The 18674-nt window shown below is 40.6% G+C and overlaps 4 protein-coding genes across 5 annotated transcripts; 2 read left to right on the top strand and 2 right to left on the bottom strand.

The window, feature by feature from the left end:
- Positions 1-345: 345 nt before the first annotated feature.
- Positions 346-6889, bottom strand: gga3b (golgi associated, gamma adaptin ear containing, ARF binding protein 3b; the record flags this gene model as incomplete). The annotated part of the gene is made up of 17 exons (XM_083897082.1): positions 6835-6889; positions 5671-5755; positions 5510-5585; positions 5282-5380; positions 5070-5193; positions 4878-4981; positions 4573-4653; positions 4304-4441; positions 3721-3802; positions 3502-3627; positions 3137-3385; positions 2400-2482; positions 2157-2296; positions 1788-2059; positions 1516-1685; positions 981-1091; positions 346-456 (listed from the first exon to the last, which is right to left on the bottom strand). Exons 1-17 carry the CDS (start codon positions 6872-6874, stop codon positions 346-348), a joined length of 2091 nt encoding a protein of 696 aa, XP_083753208.1. The 5' UTR covers positions 6875-6889.
- Positions 6890-7092: 203 nt separating this feature from the next.
- On the top strand, positions 7093-9195 carry mrps7 (mitochondrial ribosomal protein S7). The gene is made up of 5 exons (XM_083895938.1): positions 7093-7158; positions 7822-8013; positions 8114-8177; positions 8261-8428; positions 8526-9195. The coding sequence occupies exons 1-5, from the start codon at positions 7118-7120 to the stop codon at positions 8745-8747; spliced, it is 687 nt and encodes a 228-aa protein (XP_083752064.1). The 5' UTR covers positions 7093-7117; the 3' UTR covers positions 8748-9195.
- A 1240-nt stretch (positions 9196-10435) lies between these two features.
- Positions 10436-12170, bottom strand: mif4gdb (MIF4G domain containing b; the record flags this gene model as incomplete). Of its 2 annotated transcripts, XM_083896273.1 has the most annotated exons (5): positions 10436-10663; positions 11149-11241; positions 11401-11556; positions 11776-11885; positions 12092-12170. In XM_083896273.1, the coding sequence occupies 5 exons, from the start codon at positions 12168-12170 to the stop codon at positions 10436-10438; spliced, it is 666 nt and encodes a 221-aa protein (XP_083752399.1). The 2 variants fall into 2 exon arrangements, with proteins under 2 accessions (XP_083752399.1, XP_083752400.1); XM_083896274.1 differs by lacking the exon at positions 11401-11556.
- Positions 12171-13763: 1593 nt separating this feature from the next.
- slc25a19 (solute carrier family 25 member 19) lies at positions 13764-17014 on the top strand (the record flags this gene model as incomplete). The annotated part of the gene is made up of 7 exons (XM_083895801.1): positions 13764-13848; positions 14903-15063; positions 15509-15664; positions 15756-15926; positions 16322-16502; positions 16579-16709; positions 16799-17014. The coding sequence occupies exons 2-7, from the start codon at positions 14932-14934 to the stop codon at positions 17012-17014; spliced, it is 987 nt and encodes a 328-aa protein (XP_083751927.1). The 5' UTR covers positions 13764-13848; positions 14903-14931.
- Between the last annotated feature and the right edge of the window lie 1660 nt (positions 17015-18674).

Consider the following 18674-nt stretch of genomic DNA (forward strand, 5'->3'; position numbering starts at 1 on the left):
TTCTTCTTTGGTGTTCGACAGCTGGCACCTGTAATGTTGCATTACTGCCTTCTTCTCCATTAAGCTACAATACAAAAATCAACATGAATCTTAAAAACCTGTTAACACCACAGCTATCTCACTTTTTTTTTACTTTCTCAAATAATATCTGCCGAAAGCTCTTTAGCGATACAGATGCAAGTTGTAGTTGTTAACATCTCACTATTGGGATGGACAATGGCCTGAAGATGAAAAATTACTCAAAGGAATGTGAAGCTGAAAGCACTGTCCCCCCCCCTCCTCTCTCTGGGATGTGTGAGAATTCACCCCTTCATGGAGTGTGACCTGGACTGTCCCTGCACAATGCTATAGATGACCCCATGTGTCTGGTGGGGGGAACTGGTCCACCTCTCCTACCTCATTGCACGGGTGGTCTCCGAGCATGAAAGCCAGCTTGTAGCGCAGACGTACTTTCTCCTACGAAACACAAACACACAGTTCTGTAAATATTTATACCAACGTTTCAGACACAAACTAATGAACGCAGTGAGACAGTGTTTGGGTGAGGAGCTGCATGAGAATCTCTTGAGGTGGTGTCCAGCCTTATCATGCAGAAGGAACTACACATGACCAGTTTCTCCTACAATGCATGATTAAAAATAATGATTTTTCAGCTGTGCTAACATAATTGCACAAGGGTTTTCTAATCATCCAATAGCCTTCTACAAGATTAGCAAACACAGTGTACCATTAGAACACTGGAGAGATAGTTGCTGGAAATGGGCCTCTATTCACCTATGTACATATTCCTTTAAAAAGCATACATTTGCAGCTAGAATAGTCGTTTACCACATTAACAATGTATAGAGTGTATTTCTGATTCATTTAATGTTATATTCATTGAAAAAAATAGCTTTTCCTTCAAAAATAAGGACATTTCTAAGTGACCCCAAACTTTTGAACGGTAGTATGTTTAGTAGTAGTATTGTTTGGTTACCTACCTTTGCTGGATTAACCAGCAACATGATCTGGGTGATGGAGGCAGGAGGTAGGATGGGGTTGAAAGGTGCCAGTTCTGTTCCCGATGGAGGCTGCAGCTTCACCTTCATTGACTGACGCAGAACAAAAACAGAAAGAGAAGGCATTTTTTAATGCCTTTATTTGAGGAAAGGTTCACATCTCATCTTTGTATGCCCACAAACTGGTAGCCAAAAGAAGCACCACTGTCCTAAGGAGGCAACATGATGAATACCAAGTGCCTTCAAACACCACAGAGGATCAAGTCCGAATAGAAAAGTACCTCCACAGAAGCCTCTCAGTTTCCCAGTGTCAGAACACTCCCCTGTCTCATAAGGGCAAGTATTTTAAAACATCCTGAACTGCCCATATCACCACCAAAATCTGAAAAGGTCTTCCTTGAGCCAAAACCTATATTCACAGAAGATTTCATCCAAATCAGCCCTTTGCCTTTTGAGTAATGCTTCTCACAACACACGTTCATATTTGTTGCAAAGAATTGCGTGTACTTGACTGTACCTTGGGTACGGCAACTTGCAGTACCACATTGTGAACAGGGAGCGGCGCTGTGTTGAGCGTAGAGACCACCATGACAAGTACATCAGGCCTGCCAGGGGGACAGTCGGACGCAAAGTTAATCAGCACACGAACGCCACCCTTATCGTAGGCCGTCACAGGCAGCACTTTACCTGAAGACAGACGGGGAGCAGCCAATCAACAACAGGAATATCAAAGAATGAACACCCTCATACTGTTTAGTAGCAGTTATGTTCCCTTCCCTCTCTCCTTACTCGGTCTGATGGCTTCCAGGGGGACATGCACATTGCTCAGGGAGACGTCTATGGCTCTGGATGGACTGCCTTGGAGAGGGGGATGAGACGGAGACAGAGAGTGGAAGAGAGGGCTCCCCGGGGCTGAGCCCAGGCTCTGGACCTTTGTGTGGGACAGAGCAGGAGAGCCAGGTATTGTACAGTGGAAAGGGGAGCCCTGTCCAGGCATGTGGGGAGGAGCTGCTGCAGGAGTCACCCCAAAGCTGCTTCCTCTGGTTGTCATCTGATTTAAACTGAAAATGAATTTAATAGAGATTGTGATGAAACATCTTATGGTGACATGGTTTGCTTTCGTTTCAAATCAGAAATCCGTGGTTTGGACAGCTGTACCTCTTCGGATCAGAAAAGCCCATCATGGCCAGGTCTTGCAGGTTCTGGAGACTGTGTACGTTGGTGGCTGGTTCAGCGTGAGGTACCGCTGCACCTGAACAAGCTACACTGCCAAACAAATCCACACTTGATGCTGGAGCCTGCAGAGGACATGAGGGAAACATCAGCTCATCTCTGTTATCTACACATCGACAAGAAGTACAAATGGTTCGATTAGCTTTAAAGCTTTAAAAAATTTTTTACCTGCAAGGAAGTCCACTGATTGGACAGTTCATTCAATGTAGGTTTCGATTGGCTGCTCAGAGAGGAAGGGGGGTCATTTAATCCTGAAAGTAGCATAATATTGCGACAAGAGAATAATTTCTTTCAATAATGTGTACAGTTTTGCAGTGGCTCCGCGGTAGAGTGAATCATCTTTGCTGTGATTCCCGGCTCTGCTAGTCTACATGCCGATGTGTTGTTGGCGTGACGTGTGATCGATAAAATGTGCTGCACCAAGAAAGCTGTACTATATGGATGTGTGAGTAAATGGCAAAAACTGTAGTGTAAAGTTGCCGTGTGGTCATCAAGATTGATGAGCAGCATTCAGACATTTCAAGCCACAAACCACATCACAGAAACTGCAGCATCCGAACAACCATTCTACATTGTAGGAAATAAGATTGTTTTTGTTTACTGTTAGAAGAATAGAATGGCTGGATCGACATTTTACAAATCACCTAATAAGAACTTAATTGAACAGACAATCTTGACAATTAAATCTTTACAAAACTGGTAACAACAAATGCTTATTTTACAAAGTTATACTGTATACTGCTCTATTTCTTGGCCAATAAATGCTTGGAAGCTCCAACTCCAGATGAAACAAATCCATTTTTAGTGATGATAAAATGATCTTGAGAGAGATTGAGACAGAGCCGGGAACCAATTATAATTCCCAAAATGTCGAAACATTTCACGTCACAATGCGGATATACTACCTAGGGAGAGCAGCTCATCGTCAAGAAGCGAGAAAGCAGCGGAGGCCTTGTCGAGGGGGGGATGACTCGGGCTACTGCTCTGACTGCCGTGAAAGCCGGCCAGGCGTTTGGGAGGAGGAGGAAGGACGGGTATGGGAGAAATGGTGGTGTTGGTTGGGAAAGGATTTGAGGGTTGAGAGGGAGGGATGGTCGGTTGAGGAGGGCTCGGAGTGTCAAGGCCAGCGAGGTCTATCAAAGTATCTGTGGTCTCTGTGAAGGGATTAAGAAGATCACAGCAGTTGAAATAATCACACCAACAGCGCATCTGGAGGTTTTTTTTGTGGTCACTGCATAAACATGCGTCAGATTAACAAAATATTGCTCACCGCTTTCGCTGTGACAAGCTGTGGATCGAGGCTCTTCACTTTCACCGTTGATCGGCAGCCCCTCCACGATCTTCTTATAGGAGTTGATGACTCTGGAGAGTTCGTCGCTGGCCTGCAGGATGTCACCTGAGCAGTCAGACGCAGGGAGTTAGAGATCTCGCACGGTGACAAGATCAGTAAGGTCTTCATATGAACAAAAGATCACATGGGAAAACAAACCTAAACTGGTGTCATTGTCTTCTGTCTCAGTGGCCATCTTGAAAGCTGCGCGCCTCAGCTTGTCACACCGCTCGTACAGTTCCTAAGGAGAACAATAAGACTTTGTTCAGACACAATTATTGAACAACACAGACATGCAGTAACATATTCTCTTGTCTGATCCTATAGAAATAAGATCATTTGAGTTATATTTGAACTTCACTTTAGATAAAGTATAACAATGTGTGCAGAAGACAAAGAATGGTGACAAATGTAGTGTCTTTGCACTTTGTTTGCATTTGTCGACAAAAAAAAAAAAAAAGCAGGAACAGATGTCTTTACATATCAACCGAACATCATTATCATTATTATTATTATTATTATTATCATATGTTTTTGCAAACAACACTGAGAAGAAAAGAGATTAAAGATGACAACAAAGTGGGAAAAACACATACAACCACATGATTGTATGGGGTTTTTCCCCAACACATTTTACACACTGCACTTTAAACTGGAATCAAACTGTCCATGACCTGGGTGGATAATCTAACTGATTTGAGTTCACATTTTCATTTGTGTGTGCGAGTGCGCAGGCACACACCTTAATGATGTCTTTGTCTGAGTCAGTGGAGCTGTCTTTATTGTAGTGGGACAGCATTTCAGTCAACAGCTTGACATTGATGTTCACCTCCTCCAGTGTGAGCAGTCGTTTTGTAAGCTTCTGCACTCGGGCCTCATCCTGACACAGGTGACAGGACGCAATAGATGAAAACTGGTAAAGCCACGTGTGAAAATACACACAGTATATATTTCCTTACCAAAGTTCAACAGGACAAACAAAATCCAGTGAGCCACAACTTCCTGTCTTACCTCCTTCACCATGTTTTTGATTAGCCTGTTAGCTTCCTGCAGGTCCTCTGGATTTTTACTACGGAGGAGCTCAGCAAGCAGCTACATACACACAAACACACACATCTGTTTGCTTTACTTATTGCAGAAATGCATCCTTAGCTAATACATATAGAGTCCATGTCTCCTCTTGGGACTTAATTCTGCTTTAATCATGAAAGTACGACAAATAACCTTTACTTTTCATTAGCATATGTTGTTGATGACGGCCACAGCATCAGTGGTGATTCAGAAAAACAGATACAGTATGTTCTTTGATTCCTTACCTTTCCCATGTCCTCGTTGTCGAATACTGGATGCTTAGGTCGTGTTGGAGGGGAGGGAATCAGAGTCCTGTCCAACGGTAACTCTGGATCTTGTGTCACAAGGCCTGTGGAGAGGAGTGCAAGCTGGAATAATGAGATTCCTTTGAGGCTAATTTGTGCATTATGACTGATTGTTGAGTGTTTCATCTGCACCTTGTCTTTTGAGCGTCTGGTAGGCCTCGCCGATCTTGGTTTCACTTGGAAAAGCAATTGTCCAGCTGTACAGCATCTCTACAATCTTCATCTTCACCTTCTCAGGTGTACTGTCACCCATGTACTAGAAACAAGAGGTGGTGGGAAAACAGACTGGGCACTAAGTGATCATTCAGCATACATTTCATTAAACACATGTAAAGAGAGCTCACCTTTGGAGACACAACTTTAATCAGCTCATTCAAAAATCTGTATTTTCCCACTTCATTGTGAAACCTTCTCCCACAGTTCTTCATACACGCTTCCAATACCTGAACACAAAATAATATTTGTGAATAGTTCAGTAGCTGAGGAAAAACACCTTGTTGACAGATGTGCAGAAGAGCTTTACAATTGGTAAATATCAAATGAGGAGATGCCTCTGTGCAATAATTTCTTACCGTCAGAGCCTGAAGTGCTTCCCATTCTTGTGGTGAGTGGATTTTGTGGACGAGCAGCGTTACTGCTATCTGAGGGCTGCAAGACGAAATTCCCGGTTGAAAAGAATACACCTTTTCTCGGGCTGACTGACATTTTCACAAAAAGTTATATACAGACATACCCCTCCAGCTCCTTGTTGATCTGATCACAGAAGCCAATGATGTACTCCCAGTCTTCCTGTCTGTTGGCTGGATGGGTGGCTTTATCTGCAGCAGAACGGCATCGACATTAAATAAAATGTTGTGCTAAAGATTACAATGTAAAGACATTTGAATCTGGATTAGTCATCAAAGCGCATGTTACAAGAATACACAAAGGTTTCTGTACTCCAGGCCAAATTGCAGATCACTTGAAATGTTGTTAAGCATGGGGTTACAAGGATAAACTGATTAAATGAAGGACTAATTGACAGAAAATTCATCTAACTCAATTTCAAAATTGAATACATGTAAACGTTAGGCTCATTTCTATCAATAATAACTAGGCAGGTTGTAAAACATGAACGTGTGAGAATCTGATGCTTCAATCACAGAATAATTTGAATATCTTGACCGACTGTTGTTCAAACACATGTAGACACCACATTTCTCAGTGAGAAATCATTGTGGAAAATAGATAGACATACTTTGATTGCGAACACTGGGACATTTTTATTTTCAGTTTCAGCAGCACATAATTTGGTATCTCACAAACTAAAAAATATCACAATAAAGCAAAAGAAAGATATGTTCTTTCTTATAGTTAAATATACGTATGAAGACAAATAGCAAGGAAATGCATTAACAAAACATAACAAATACAAAACTAATTCAAAATGTGTACAGTAGGCTACCCGAGTAACTGCTCTCCATATGTTTCAATGAATATGTATCACAGTTAGTCTTGTGAGCACCATGACAATGCACGAATTGTTATCATCCTCCCTCTAAATACTGCTGTAATGGTGATTATTTTGTTGTCAATGCAGCTCGTTCATCATCACACAGATTAACCTATTATTTCCGGCATAAAATGTATCTTAACCTTTAGTGAGGGACAGCTGTTTGAGTTTCTGTTACTGCACAAAAATCACTGCTCCCTCACTGAATGTGAGTGAATGTGCCCCATACTGTGTTTATGTTCGAGCTCTCCACCCATTCTGCTCGCTACCACTGACAACCCACCACCACCCACCACCGGACAGCCTGTCCAAAGAGCCACACACCGCACCACCCTCCGCAGCAACATTATCTAGCCAATTCTACATATCATTTAATTCATGAAATGAATGAAATTAAACACTTACTGAGCCAAGATTCAAGCGACTCCCCTTCCTGGTACGCCATAGCACTGAAAACACATCGCGTGACGTCATCAACGTGAGCGCCAGAGACCAAAATTAAATATCAGAATTTTTCAACACAATAATACAGATTGTTTAAAATTAAAAATAATAATAATAATAATAAAAAAACATACTCTGATATGACATTGACAAATTGTAGACACCGTTACCCCCCACCTTTTTTAACCAGGCATCTGTAAAAGATACTAAGCCGGGGTCCTACTTGACACTCACATTGGTAAAGATGGCTGCCATGTCAGGACTACTTAAACCGTGGTTACCAAGGTTGGTAAATATATCTGTTACAACAATATAACTGTTTGAAATTACACTTTTAATGACGCGTTATGTCAATACAATTCCCCCAACTTTAAAAATTCTATGGATTTTCTATCTTTCTTCTGGATTATTCAGTTACACTTACATGTCTTCTGCCGCTGCAGTCCACCAGTTTGAAGGTTTAACGTGTTGTGCGTTCAGTGATGGTCTTCTGCAGACCTCGGTTGAAGCTTGTGGTTGTTTGAGTTATTATTGATGCCTTTCCAATCATCTCTGATCAATCTGGTCATTCTCCTCTGACCTCTGGCATCAACAAGGTATTTCCACTGAGTGAAATGCTGCTCAACGCTGGATTTTCCTCTGATAACTATCTGTTGTACAGAGATACGGTTGTGCATGAAAACGCCAGCCTGTCTGAACCAAGCCACAAAATCCCTTAAATCACATTTCTTCCCCATGATGTTGTTCGGTCAGAACTTCAGCATGTCTTCTTGACCATGCCTAAATGCATCGAGTCACTGCCATATCATTGGCTGATTGCATTGAACAGGTGTACCGAATAAAGAGTGTAAGCAACGGTATGAAACTCAAATAAATCAGTGAAGATAAACACTTTGTGACAACAAAGTCACTTGTTAATTGTCTGTATGGTGCGTACTTTGCCTGCAGGGTGTTCCTGGTAAGATGGAGCAGGTATAACCCTTACTATCTGGAGCCAGAGGTCAGGAAGGAGGCATACAGCAGACCAGAGGCGGAGCTGACTGCTGAGGAGAGAGAGAAGCAGCAGCTCAAAGTACTCAGACCCATCAAGGCAGCAACTAATAGTGTAACAAGCTCTGTTTTCAGTGACCCCATCATCAGGTAACACAACCATCTCAGTTCATTGCAGCAGGGGGGTCATTTGTTGCACGTGTTCAATCAAAATCTACTTATATTTTTTGGGGGGTCTTTTGCTTTTCAGTAAATTCATCAATATGATGATGAAACACGGGGACAAGATTCTGGCCAGAGAGATCATGACACAAGTAAAACAAATAAGAAAAATACAATGATACAAATTCTCCTCACTTTCTAACATTAGAGTCTAATATTTTTTTTCTTTTCTCAGACCCTGGAAAGCATAAAGAGGAAACAAGTGGAGAAATACCATAAAGCTCCTGAGGGGAAAAAAGAGGAGATTGAGTGTAACCCCTACACAATCTTTCATCAGGCTCTGGAGAATTGTAAGCCTGTGGTTGGGCTGGCAAGCATACAGAAAGGTGCCAAGTACTACCAGGTCAGTGATAGGTCTTAGAGGTTTGGTTTGAAATTAAAAAATAATCATGTTGAAACAAAGAATAAACATACAAAATCCAAATGTGTTCTCTTCCCAGGTGCCTGTCCCTCTCACGGAGAACAGACGTCGCTTCCTTGCTATGAAATGGATGATGACAGAGTGCAGAGAGAACAAACACAGACGCACGTTCATGTATGAAAAACTTACCCAAGAACTGTTGGCAGCGTACGTCAAGGAGGGTAATGTCATCAAGAAGAAACATGAGCTGCACAAGATGGCAGAATCCAACAGGGCTTACGCCCACTACCGCTGGTGGTAGAAAGACATTTCTTTGGACTAAAAACACTGTCAATTTCAAATTTCTCCTCCGATTGACAAACATTGGACAGACATTGTGCCGGTCATGGATGATTCACTGACCCACTGTCACACAGAGTTTGACTGTAAATAGTAAGAACCGAATAAATATTTCAGTGGAAGGACTGCAATGTACAAAGTTCTGTTGAAGTGAAATACACAGGCTGATTAGACATGGACCAATGTGTCAGCATTTGAAGAGTTGTGCTGTTGAAACACATGAAACAGAATTAGGAAAAACTTCTCGAGATTTATTACAACAAATGAATTTGGTTTAAATTTACAACCCAACAACAACAAATGGAAATGACGAATGTAAAAACATTGCAACACTGTAATAAAATATAGAAACCTGCTGTATATTGCGGTCAGTGCCCCGTCTTTAAGGGACTTTAATTGTCTTCAGCATTCAAACTTGGCATTTCCCGACACTCGGTCTAAATATAATGACGAATGCCAAAGTTTATATTAAACTTCAAACTGATGTTATGCTAGATTTGAGCATAATTTCTTTTAGGATTGTCTGGTTGGTTTGGGTGACCACTCTGAAAGTAAATTTTGTATTATACTTAAATATTCATTTTCAGAATTGGAACATTCGTCCTATGCCTGTGTCCAAGTTGCTATCAGATCTTAATTCTCATGAGGAGGTGGCGGCAGATTCAAAGTAAAACTTGTGTTTAGTTCGATCATGTCATAGTTGCTGGTGGAACCTGAATTCAAATGCATTTTTTTCTTCAAGCTGTATATTTATAGCCTGTGTATATGAGGGGATATGGGACACTTGCTGCTTCTTTAGCACCTTAGCTACAAATAGCTTTATGTTTCGACACAGGTGAACATCTGAACCAACTATAATGTAATTTCAAACCTATAGATTCTGTCACAGGCTTTAATGACTAATGAAACCTGCGATTTAAGAACTTACAACTATTTAAATTTAAGAACCCAAACTATTTACTTGTGTAAATACAAAATATAACAATTCTCTTGGTCTTTTATTGTTAAGTTAATTCGTAAGAAAGGCAATCCGATCCCTGAATTGAGACATGTTTCGTCTGAGGTTCACATACCTCGTGTCAAAGAAACAGTAACAGAAATCTTACAGGGAATCTTGGGCTGAAAACTCCTAAACTAGAATTCAAACCAATTCACTTATGTTCTACACTTAAAAAGGTATTAACTCAAATAAAATATTTCCTTTTCAATTAATTAAAACATTGTTCACAACTATAAAAAAGTTAACGCAAAGACCATATCAGCTTGCATCTGACTGGAATGTAATTTCCAGCTCCTTCAGATTTGGTAAAAAGAAGTTGAAGTTGAAATGTCAAAAGGAATGTCAGAAAAATAACAATACTTTCAGCTTTACGAGTGGCAATAAAAACTTAAGAACAAACCAAAGTGTACCTGAATGTGGCTAAACCTCGTTAACTGAACTATTGCACGTTCCACATTCACGGCACATCTCAGTAACATTATCAAATGCAGGGAAAAATCCAGCAAAATAAAGTCATCTTACAAGCACTCCAACTAATTACATGTTAGATGTCCCCGTCTGTCGGGAACTTGCTGGTTTTTCCACCTGGGAGTGGTTTCATAATGCAGCTGCAAAAAAAGCTGCTCTATGCCCTCGCCTTTACAACCGTTCTAGTCTGCGATTTCACTGTAGTAGTACTTGTGTGCAGTGCCGCTGAGCAGCCACCCCCCGGCCCTGAACTCCAGGATCTCCAGCAGCAGCAGACGAGTCATGGAGGTGAGGCCTTCCTGGAGCAGAAAGCCGTCCCGCAGCAGGAAGAAGAGCTCGTCCATCGGCTGGCTGTTCATCGTCTCCAGCTGTTCGCCGATGCGATGTAGCTGCAGCACTAGGCAGTCCACCTGCACAGAGGAAAATGGAGGGGTCACCTCAGCTAATTGTAATTTATTTATTTTTTTACAATTAGCTGAGCTACACACCGACTCTGCACAATGTTGCTTCTTTTAAATGTATTCTCTCGAGTGTTGGCCATATCCTCAAATAAGAGAAAGCACTCAGTTTATATATGCAGATCTCCACCAAAATGGAATTATTCGTTTCTTGGGCCATGACCTACACTCTCAGATAATTTCAGCAAAATCTATTGTTTACTTTTTGGGTTATGCTGCTCAAGAAATGTGGGAAGAAACAAAATGGGTAACAAAACCAAGTCAAAACAGTGCCATGGAATATAATTAAATTCAGGTGAACGAGAATTAGGCCACAAACATCATTAAATTAACATTTGTAACATCAGCTTTTCAGGGGAGAAGTAAACACATGCTATGTTTGTTACATCTCAAAGATACACACAAGGTAGTTCCATGTGTCTGAGGCAGTTCCTTACCTCTTCCTCATTCACTAAAGCATCAGGTTGGGCCAGCCTGATCAGACAGTCATACACAGGATTGACCAAGGCCATTATCGGCACGTTGTTCACCTAAATGTCAACACACACACACACAGAGCCTTTTCAGCAGCTGACTGTTAATAAATGTTAGAGAAGAGGACAAGCTTCATCAAGACAATTGCATAAGGTCCTTGCCTATAATGTTCCTTTATATTCAAGTGACAAATTAGTGTTGGCTCTAGCGCTTACTTTGAGGTAGTCGAAGATGTTACAGATGAACGTGACGAAGCACACCCACTCCTGCAGCGAGCGCTCCCTGGTCTCCTTACGGTCCTTAAACTCTTGCTGCAGTCGATTCAGCAAGTTTCTCCTGAACACGTTTCCATTGTTTTGCTTGGCCTCGGTCTGTGAGACGTGACCACGGTGGAGAGAAAGAGAGAGGCGGGTCAGATAACAGAAGATGAAGCATGGACGAAAAGACACCAACCGCTATAGAGAAGGTAAGAGGGAGGATTCAGAATTTAGTCTCAATCAGATGTTTAAGTCTTGTACTAGTTTCTTAAATCACTCCCCTTCATCACATCAGCTATGAACAACCATCCCACACGTGCCACCAGTACAGACCTGCACAATAGTGAAGCAGATGCGTCCGGCCTCTTTGCTGAACACCTGGTCCTTCAGAGATTGATCCACAATGATGGTGGAAACTTTCTCCAGGTTCACTGCACTTGGATCTAAAAGACACAGGAAATGTGAGGCAATCAAGAAAATCAAACAAACAGATAAGGAAAACATAATAGGTAGGCCATTTACATATGGCTCAGGGCAGGGGCATGCTAGACAGGAACATAAGAGGAACATAATTTATCTATAGCAATGTTTATGAATGACAGCTTTCTTGGATTATTAATTGCGGTGTACAGTGCGGTAAAATGCTGACCTTTCAAGGCTGTTTTCAGCAAAAACTGTGTGTCCAGGTCAAATGACTGGATCTTGTAGTCTTCAGTGGAGTTTTCCATTGTAGACGGTCGCACCTCAAAATACACCTGAAAGAAGTCCAGAGATCAGACAACAGTTTTTTAGTTTTGTTTTTAAGAAAAGACAAATATCTGACATGTTAATTTGCAGGTGAATTTTTCCAAACACAAATGGGTCTGCTTCAAGCCTGGGCAAAAAAACACAACCGCAACCACAACCACACACAAAAAATCCTGTGCTGTCATCAAACTAGCTGCTTCCTACGGCTCATTCACTGGGGGATAGGAGAGATTACACAGACAACACCAACAGATTCAACTCAGTGCACAAGAACAAAGCATGATTTTGTTCAGTGTGCAGAATCTTACAGAAAATCAAAATCAATATATTTTAGGACACAACCATATAATGAACACTTTAAGACAGAGACAAACTACTGCACAACTTAGTCATTATAAGACTATATGGGTTAATGTGTGCTGATTTGTTCTTTTGTTGTTGTAATTTTGTTTTTGTGTCTTTATTTGATTTGGTATATGCTACTGGTGGTGAACATGTGATTACTGAGCTAAGTAAATTACTAGCTTTGACACATTAAATTAAAAAGGATTTGAGCGTGTTATTTAACTGGGTTTGACAGACGTGTGTTGAATTGCACATAAAAATTGAAATATAATCTTTAAAAATTAAAACGCTATTTTATTTACTCTTTATTTAGTATTCACACATTTACTGTGGCTAACTATATGGAGCTATAAGGTTAGCTTAACCTCAGTTTGAATGAGTTTATACTATATTATTTTCACGAGATTAACGCAGCGGTGATATCAATTACAAACATTTACGCAACGTCGCTAACTTAGTCAACAAACAAATTGATGATTTCGCTAGCGTGCGTGGTTCACAGACAGCATACTGCAAGTTAGCATCAAGTTGTATTTCAAATCTCATAATTACGTGACAGAAGCAAGTTTTAACAAAAACAACAACAACATGTCGGACAAGTACGACACCTGAACAATTTCATTGCGTGGACAAAGTGCAGGAATTTTACCTGTTTATAGTCAATTTTTCACATTTACGCTGCTCTTTCTCTCCGGTGGACGTAGACGTCAACCGACACAACCCTCCAGAGATGAGTTGGCACAATTGAGATGGATCACTCCAAGAAGAAGACGGTGGCATGGACTCTGTCCCCGAAATAACGCCTAACAAGAAAGCTATATAAAACCGTGGCATTTATCTAAATGAATTAGCCTTTTGTATTTTTCATCCCCGAATGTATGTATTTAACTGTGTCTCTAGCTCGCAATATTATTTCATGTGTGCAGCAACCTCCGTCGGCAGTACTTCAAAGAGAACGTAATCGGCCAAAATAAATACACAAATGCCAGACAATACAAGTAAAACCATTGAGTATACATTGAGAGTAATATTAAGTAAATGTTCTGACGTCTTTTATCTTTCTCTAGATTCCAAATGTCGTTTTTGGTGAAATCAGGGGAGAACGAACTTTTGTCATGCTATGGTAGTGAAATATCTTGTCAAGAAACTTTTTCTTTGACAGGAGGAGACTAACCCGGAAGTGGTTATTACTCTGCATGGTGTGCTAATGTATACGAGTATAAAATAATGTCCTAATGAGAAATTAAGCATTTTGTGAGTACGGCTTTAGCTCCGCTGCTGTAATTCTTATTTATGACGGACTTTTATTTCAAGGTAACTGTTTGATCACATTAGACACGAAGTACATTTAGCTGCTCTGTTTGTTTTTAGCTTATGTCTCAAGGTCCTACTTCATGTCCTTTGCAATACACACAGTAGCTGCTTTGTATTTTACTCTTATTTCTCTTCATATTACACAATATCACACGGTGTCATGGCTATATGTAGTACAGATATGGGTGTTTTCAACTACAACATTAAGCCCATCGCAAAGATTCGTGTAGAATTTAACATTAACTCTGCTCTGAGTAGTTATACTTACATATGTCATTTGACAAACGAGTGTGCTTAAATCAGGTATTTGCATTTTCTCCTCCATCACATTTCTGTATTGTACTTCTCACTTGACAACTCTCCAATCTGCAGTACAATGCACTGTCAGTGATTATTTTGTCTTGAATGTAATACTATAACCCTCCAGTTTGGACCATTCTTTCTCGTGAGTACATTTTGACATTTTTGATGCCAATTCACCACCAACAATTATTTTCACAATCCATTAATCTGTCAGTAGGTTCCTCGATCAATCCATTAGTAGTTTGTTTTGTAGATCCTCAAAATAATAGAAAGAACTTGGTAATATTTGAAAAAAAAAAAAAAAACTCACTCAAACTGATCCTTTATCAAAATAGTTGTTGATTATACGATGAATTATCGCTGCACTGTATTGCCCATTTTTGTAATCATGTATCATGTGCACGTGTGATTTTTCATGTAATTTAATTTTGCCTTTAAAGAGCTATCCAGGTACAACAGATACAAATTAACTTACGCAGCTAATTGTGACTGATTTTTAAAGTATGTCTGCAGTTAATTCGTGAGCACTTACAATCAAATAAAATGGAATAAGAAAGGGTTTATTAATAATAAAATCCAAGGCTTTTGCTTGTATAAAAGTGCCATTGTGTTGCCTCTACAGCTGATCAATAATACTGGATAATAATCAAATAATATGTTGTGCAAGTAAACTTGAACATAATATGTTCAATTTTTTTGCATGCTGCACACTTTGTTGTTTCATAAATGGTGTATTTGTTTCTGCCTGCAGTGTTAGCAGAACGGTGAGCGTGTGGAGACATGGTGGGCTATGACCCCGGCCCTCAGTCTGCAGTTCACTCTGCAGAAGCTGCAGCTCTGTCTGGGTCAGCTGCTGGACTGGTAACCCGAGCCCTCATCAGCCCGTTTGACGTCCTGAAAATCAGATTTCAGGTAATGAGTCTGGCCGTGCGTGTTCTTTGTCAGGATTAACGTTCACTTATTTCATTTAAAGTAAAACACAGTGCGTCATCTCCTGTTACAAAACACTTATTATGATATCAGGTTATTGTTTTTCCTCTTAATAGATTATATACGATTATGAAACAGGTCTTTGACTTGTATTTAATTTCCTGATCATTGTGCTTCATCTTTCTAAAACAATACTAACAATAATGTTCAGACATGGAAATCAGTGGTTGATTGGTGGTGATGATGTTTGCTTTGTGTCAGTGTTTACGTTTATGCTGATTTAAAAGCATGGTTTTAAAACCCTGAAGTACTTTGAAGATGGAGACACACGCAGAGTAGTCCACTGTTTCTATAAGCTGTCTTTATAGAAGGAATCGTTTGTTCCACAAATGCAGAAAGGAATGTTTTTTTTTCTTGCCTTCACCAGCTGCAGATTGAGCGAGTGTCTTCACAAAGGCCGGAGGGGAAGTACTGGGGATTATTTCAAGCGTCTCGCTGCATTTATTCTGAGGAGGGGCTCTCTGCTTTCTGGAAGGGCCACATCCCGGCTCAAATGCTCTCCGTATGCTTCGGCGCTGTCCAGGTATAAAGGCCCATCGGCCCCAAGTTCATACAATCAATTCTTGTAATATAATTACCTTTATTTGCAAGATGTATGTATTTGTGCTTTGCAGTTTGCCAGTTTTGAATTTCTGACCGAGACGGTCCACAAGTCGACGCCGTATGACAGCCGAACGGCAGGAGTTCATTTCGTATGTGGCGGCTTGGCGGCGTGCTCCGCCACAGTGGTCTGCCAGCCTCTGGACACACTGCGCACTCGATTCGCAGCACAGGGAGAACCCAAGGTAGGACATACCACAGTTCATGTCCTGCAGCTGTCAGGATGTAATCCTTTATAGCAGTCAAGACCTTACAAATGCAAGTCATATTTGGAGTTGTTTTTGACTGTTATTGTTGAGTTGATATTCGTGGAAAAAAAAAACAGTTGAATGTCTTTAGTGTGAATGTTGTAGGGAAGGGAAGGAAAGGTGAGAATCAGTGACATCTAATGGTGAGATTGAAGATTGTAACAAACAAAGGACTCCACTCCTTTCCCCTCTGTTTAAGAAACATGCCAGAGAACAATGTTTTCAAAAGCAAGCAATTATGAGTCACAATCACAGTATGATTATGACTAACGTGCAGCTGTACTGCTGGGATGTATTCATGTTAAAGCCTGCGTAATGACCTGCCATCTCAGGTCTACAAGAACCTGCGACATGCCGTGTCTACAATGTGCCGCTCAGGGGGAGCACTGACTTTCTACCGCGGCCTGTTGCCAACGCTCATGGCCGTGTTTCCTTATGCGGGGCTGCAGTTCTTCTTCTACAACGTCTTTAAAGAGCTGTTGGCTCCACCACCCAATTCTGGAAAGTCTGGAGGTGAGTGAAATTCAAAACATCTTCTATCTGCACTCTAAAATATTGTGATTTATTTGTTTAATGTCCTGTCTTTCAGGGAGCATGAGAAGCCTGGTGTGTGGCAGTGGAGCTGGAGTAATCAGCAAAACACTCACTTATCCCTTTGACCTCTTAAAGAAGAGGCTGCAGGTGAGAGGCTTTGAAGCAGCCAGAGTTCACTTTGGACAGGTACGCTCCTTTTATATGTCACACACTTGTAAAGTACATATTTTGGGTCTTGTGTCTATTTTCTAATCATGATATTTTGCCGTGTGCAGGTGCGGAATTACCGAGGTTTGGTGGATTGCGCGGTTCAAATAGCCCAAGAGGAGGGCGTCCGAGGCTTCTTTAAAGGCCTCTCACCCAGCCTTGTGAAGGCTGCACTGTCAACGGGCTTCACCTTCTTTTGGTACGAGTTTTTCCTCAATGCCATACAAAACCATAGCGAGAGACCAAAAACAAACAATATTGTTAAAAATCCAGAGGAAAGATAATGGGGAAAAAAACACTTTAACTTGTTCTTTGCACTGAAAAACTAGCTGATTGGTCGCGGGTTTATTGTGTTTACATACAGTATAAACACAACCACATCATTCTTGTTCTTGTGTCGTCACTACATTTTGTGTGCACAACAATGCTTTTTTAAAATAAAAAAAATAAATGTATTTTATATTTTGTCTTGGGTTTTTGGGATTATGGTTTTTAACTAACTTTATCAACAGTCACTCATTAAATAAAGAGTATTCTATTTATGAGAGGCCAAATGCACTGTTGAGGAAGATCATTGTGTTTTTTAAATAAACAAATAAAAGTTCTTATGACTGAGTTCCATGTTTTCCACTGACGAGTGGTTACATAAATGTTTGTATTGATGGTGGAAATGGACCGAGCAAAGTGGTGTGTGCATCCTTGATTTTCATGGAGGAATTTAAATTTTCGCTGATTTATCACGCTACACCAGACAGGCAGCGGCTCATCAGCAGCAGCTGTGCTGTCTGGAGCGGGGAGGGTGGAGTGAAGAGGCTGTCCTCACGGTGGGTGAGACATTTTCACACGGTTAACCGCAGAACATGGTGTTTTACTGAAACGACAAAGTCCGTGTCCATTCACCAATACGCGAGCACATATTTATTTTAGCATGCTATTAGTAGCATGCTACTACTTAGCAGCTAACTAAGCTTGCGAGGGTATGATTAGCATTAGCGTAGGGCTAGCATAATACAAACACTGCGCAACCTCATTAGGCACAACGCAATTTTTACAATTTTTGATTAGCATTACCGTAGCTAGCTGTTTTGTCAGCCACGCACAGTGTTTGTATTATGTTAGCCTTTACATTCCTTATCATGCATTACCATACCATTGAGCACCGTGTGGTTAGAAAATGACACCCTCAACCAACTCAATGATTCCATTCCAAAGACAGCATACACAATAATGGATATGACAATATTTAATTAAATTCAATTTACTGAATACAAAAATGATTAAGAGTGTGACTAAAAGTAATACAGCTATAACGGTAAAAGCAGCAAAACAACCCACAATAACCAACCCGTCAAACCTCGTTTCAAACACAACATCAATCATGAGGCCGAGATTACAAAGAAAACATCCAGATATTTTTTTAAAGTAGCTTCTGCAGTCAAAATCATGCAATTTCACAAGCAGGTCACAGACACTTCGATTGACAGAACTCACCATCATAAATAAACACTTGAAGATAAAGACCTGAAGCTTAGTCCCATCCCATAAAATACACAAGCCATTTCATAGCAGCAGCATCACTGGATTTGGAGAACTGACATTTTTACGATTTCATAATGTATTCTAGATTTATATATACTATATGTACACACAATCACCTCACACTTGACTGTGAAATTCAGCAAAACTCAACTGATACAGTGGCCAAAGAGTCCCCACCACGTCAACAGAGAAACCACATATTCCAGTAAACAGAGTCAACAACTCCAATGCTTAAATATAAAGTGGAAAAACATGTACAGTGACTGAATATCAACACATTGTTAAGCTTGGATGGAAATAAAACGACGTTCTGTGGGATAAAACATTTTCAGGAATGTACACTACACTCAGTCTGACTGATTGGAATCCATGCCGTCTGATTCTGGTTGTTTTCTGAGGAGAGGA

Source organism: Microchirus variegatus (genome assembly GCF_963457635.1).
Source record: "Microchirus variegatus genome assembly, chromosome: 10".
Classification (NCBI taxonomy): Eukaryota; Metazoa; Chordata; class Actinopteri; order Pleuronectiformes; family Soleidae; genus Microchirus; species Microchirus variegatus.

What these genes read in the sequence shown, in the direction of transcription:
- mrps7 (XM_083895938.1), top strand. Translation starts at nt 7,118, where the DNA reads ATGGCTGCCATGTCAGGACTACTTAAACCGTGGTTACCAAG. An exon ending in CTTAAACCGTGGTTACCAAG is followed by an intron (nt 7,159 to 7,821) that starts GTTGGTAAATAT and finishes CTTTGCCTGCAG; the next exon opens with GGTGTTCCTGGTAAGATGGA. An exon ending in AAGGTGCCAAGTACTACCAG is followed by an intron (nt 8,429 to 8,525) that starts GTCAGTGATAGG and finishes TTCTCTTCCCAG; the next exon opens with GTGCCTGTCCCTCTCACGGA.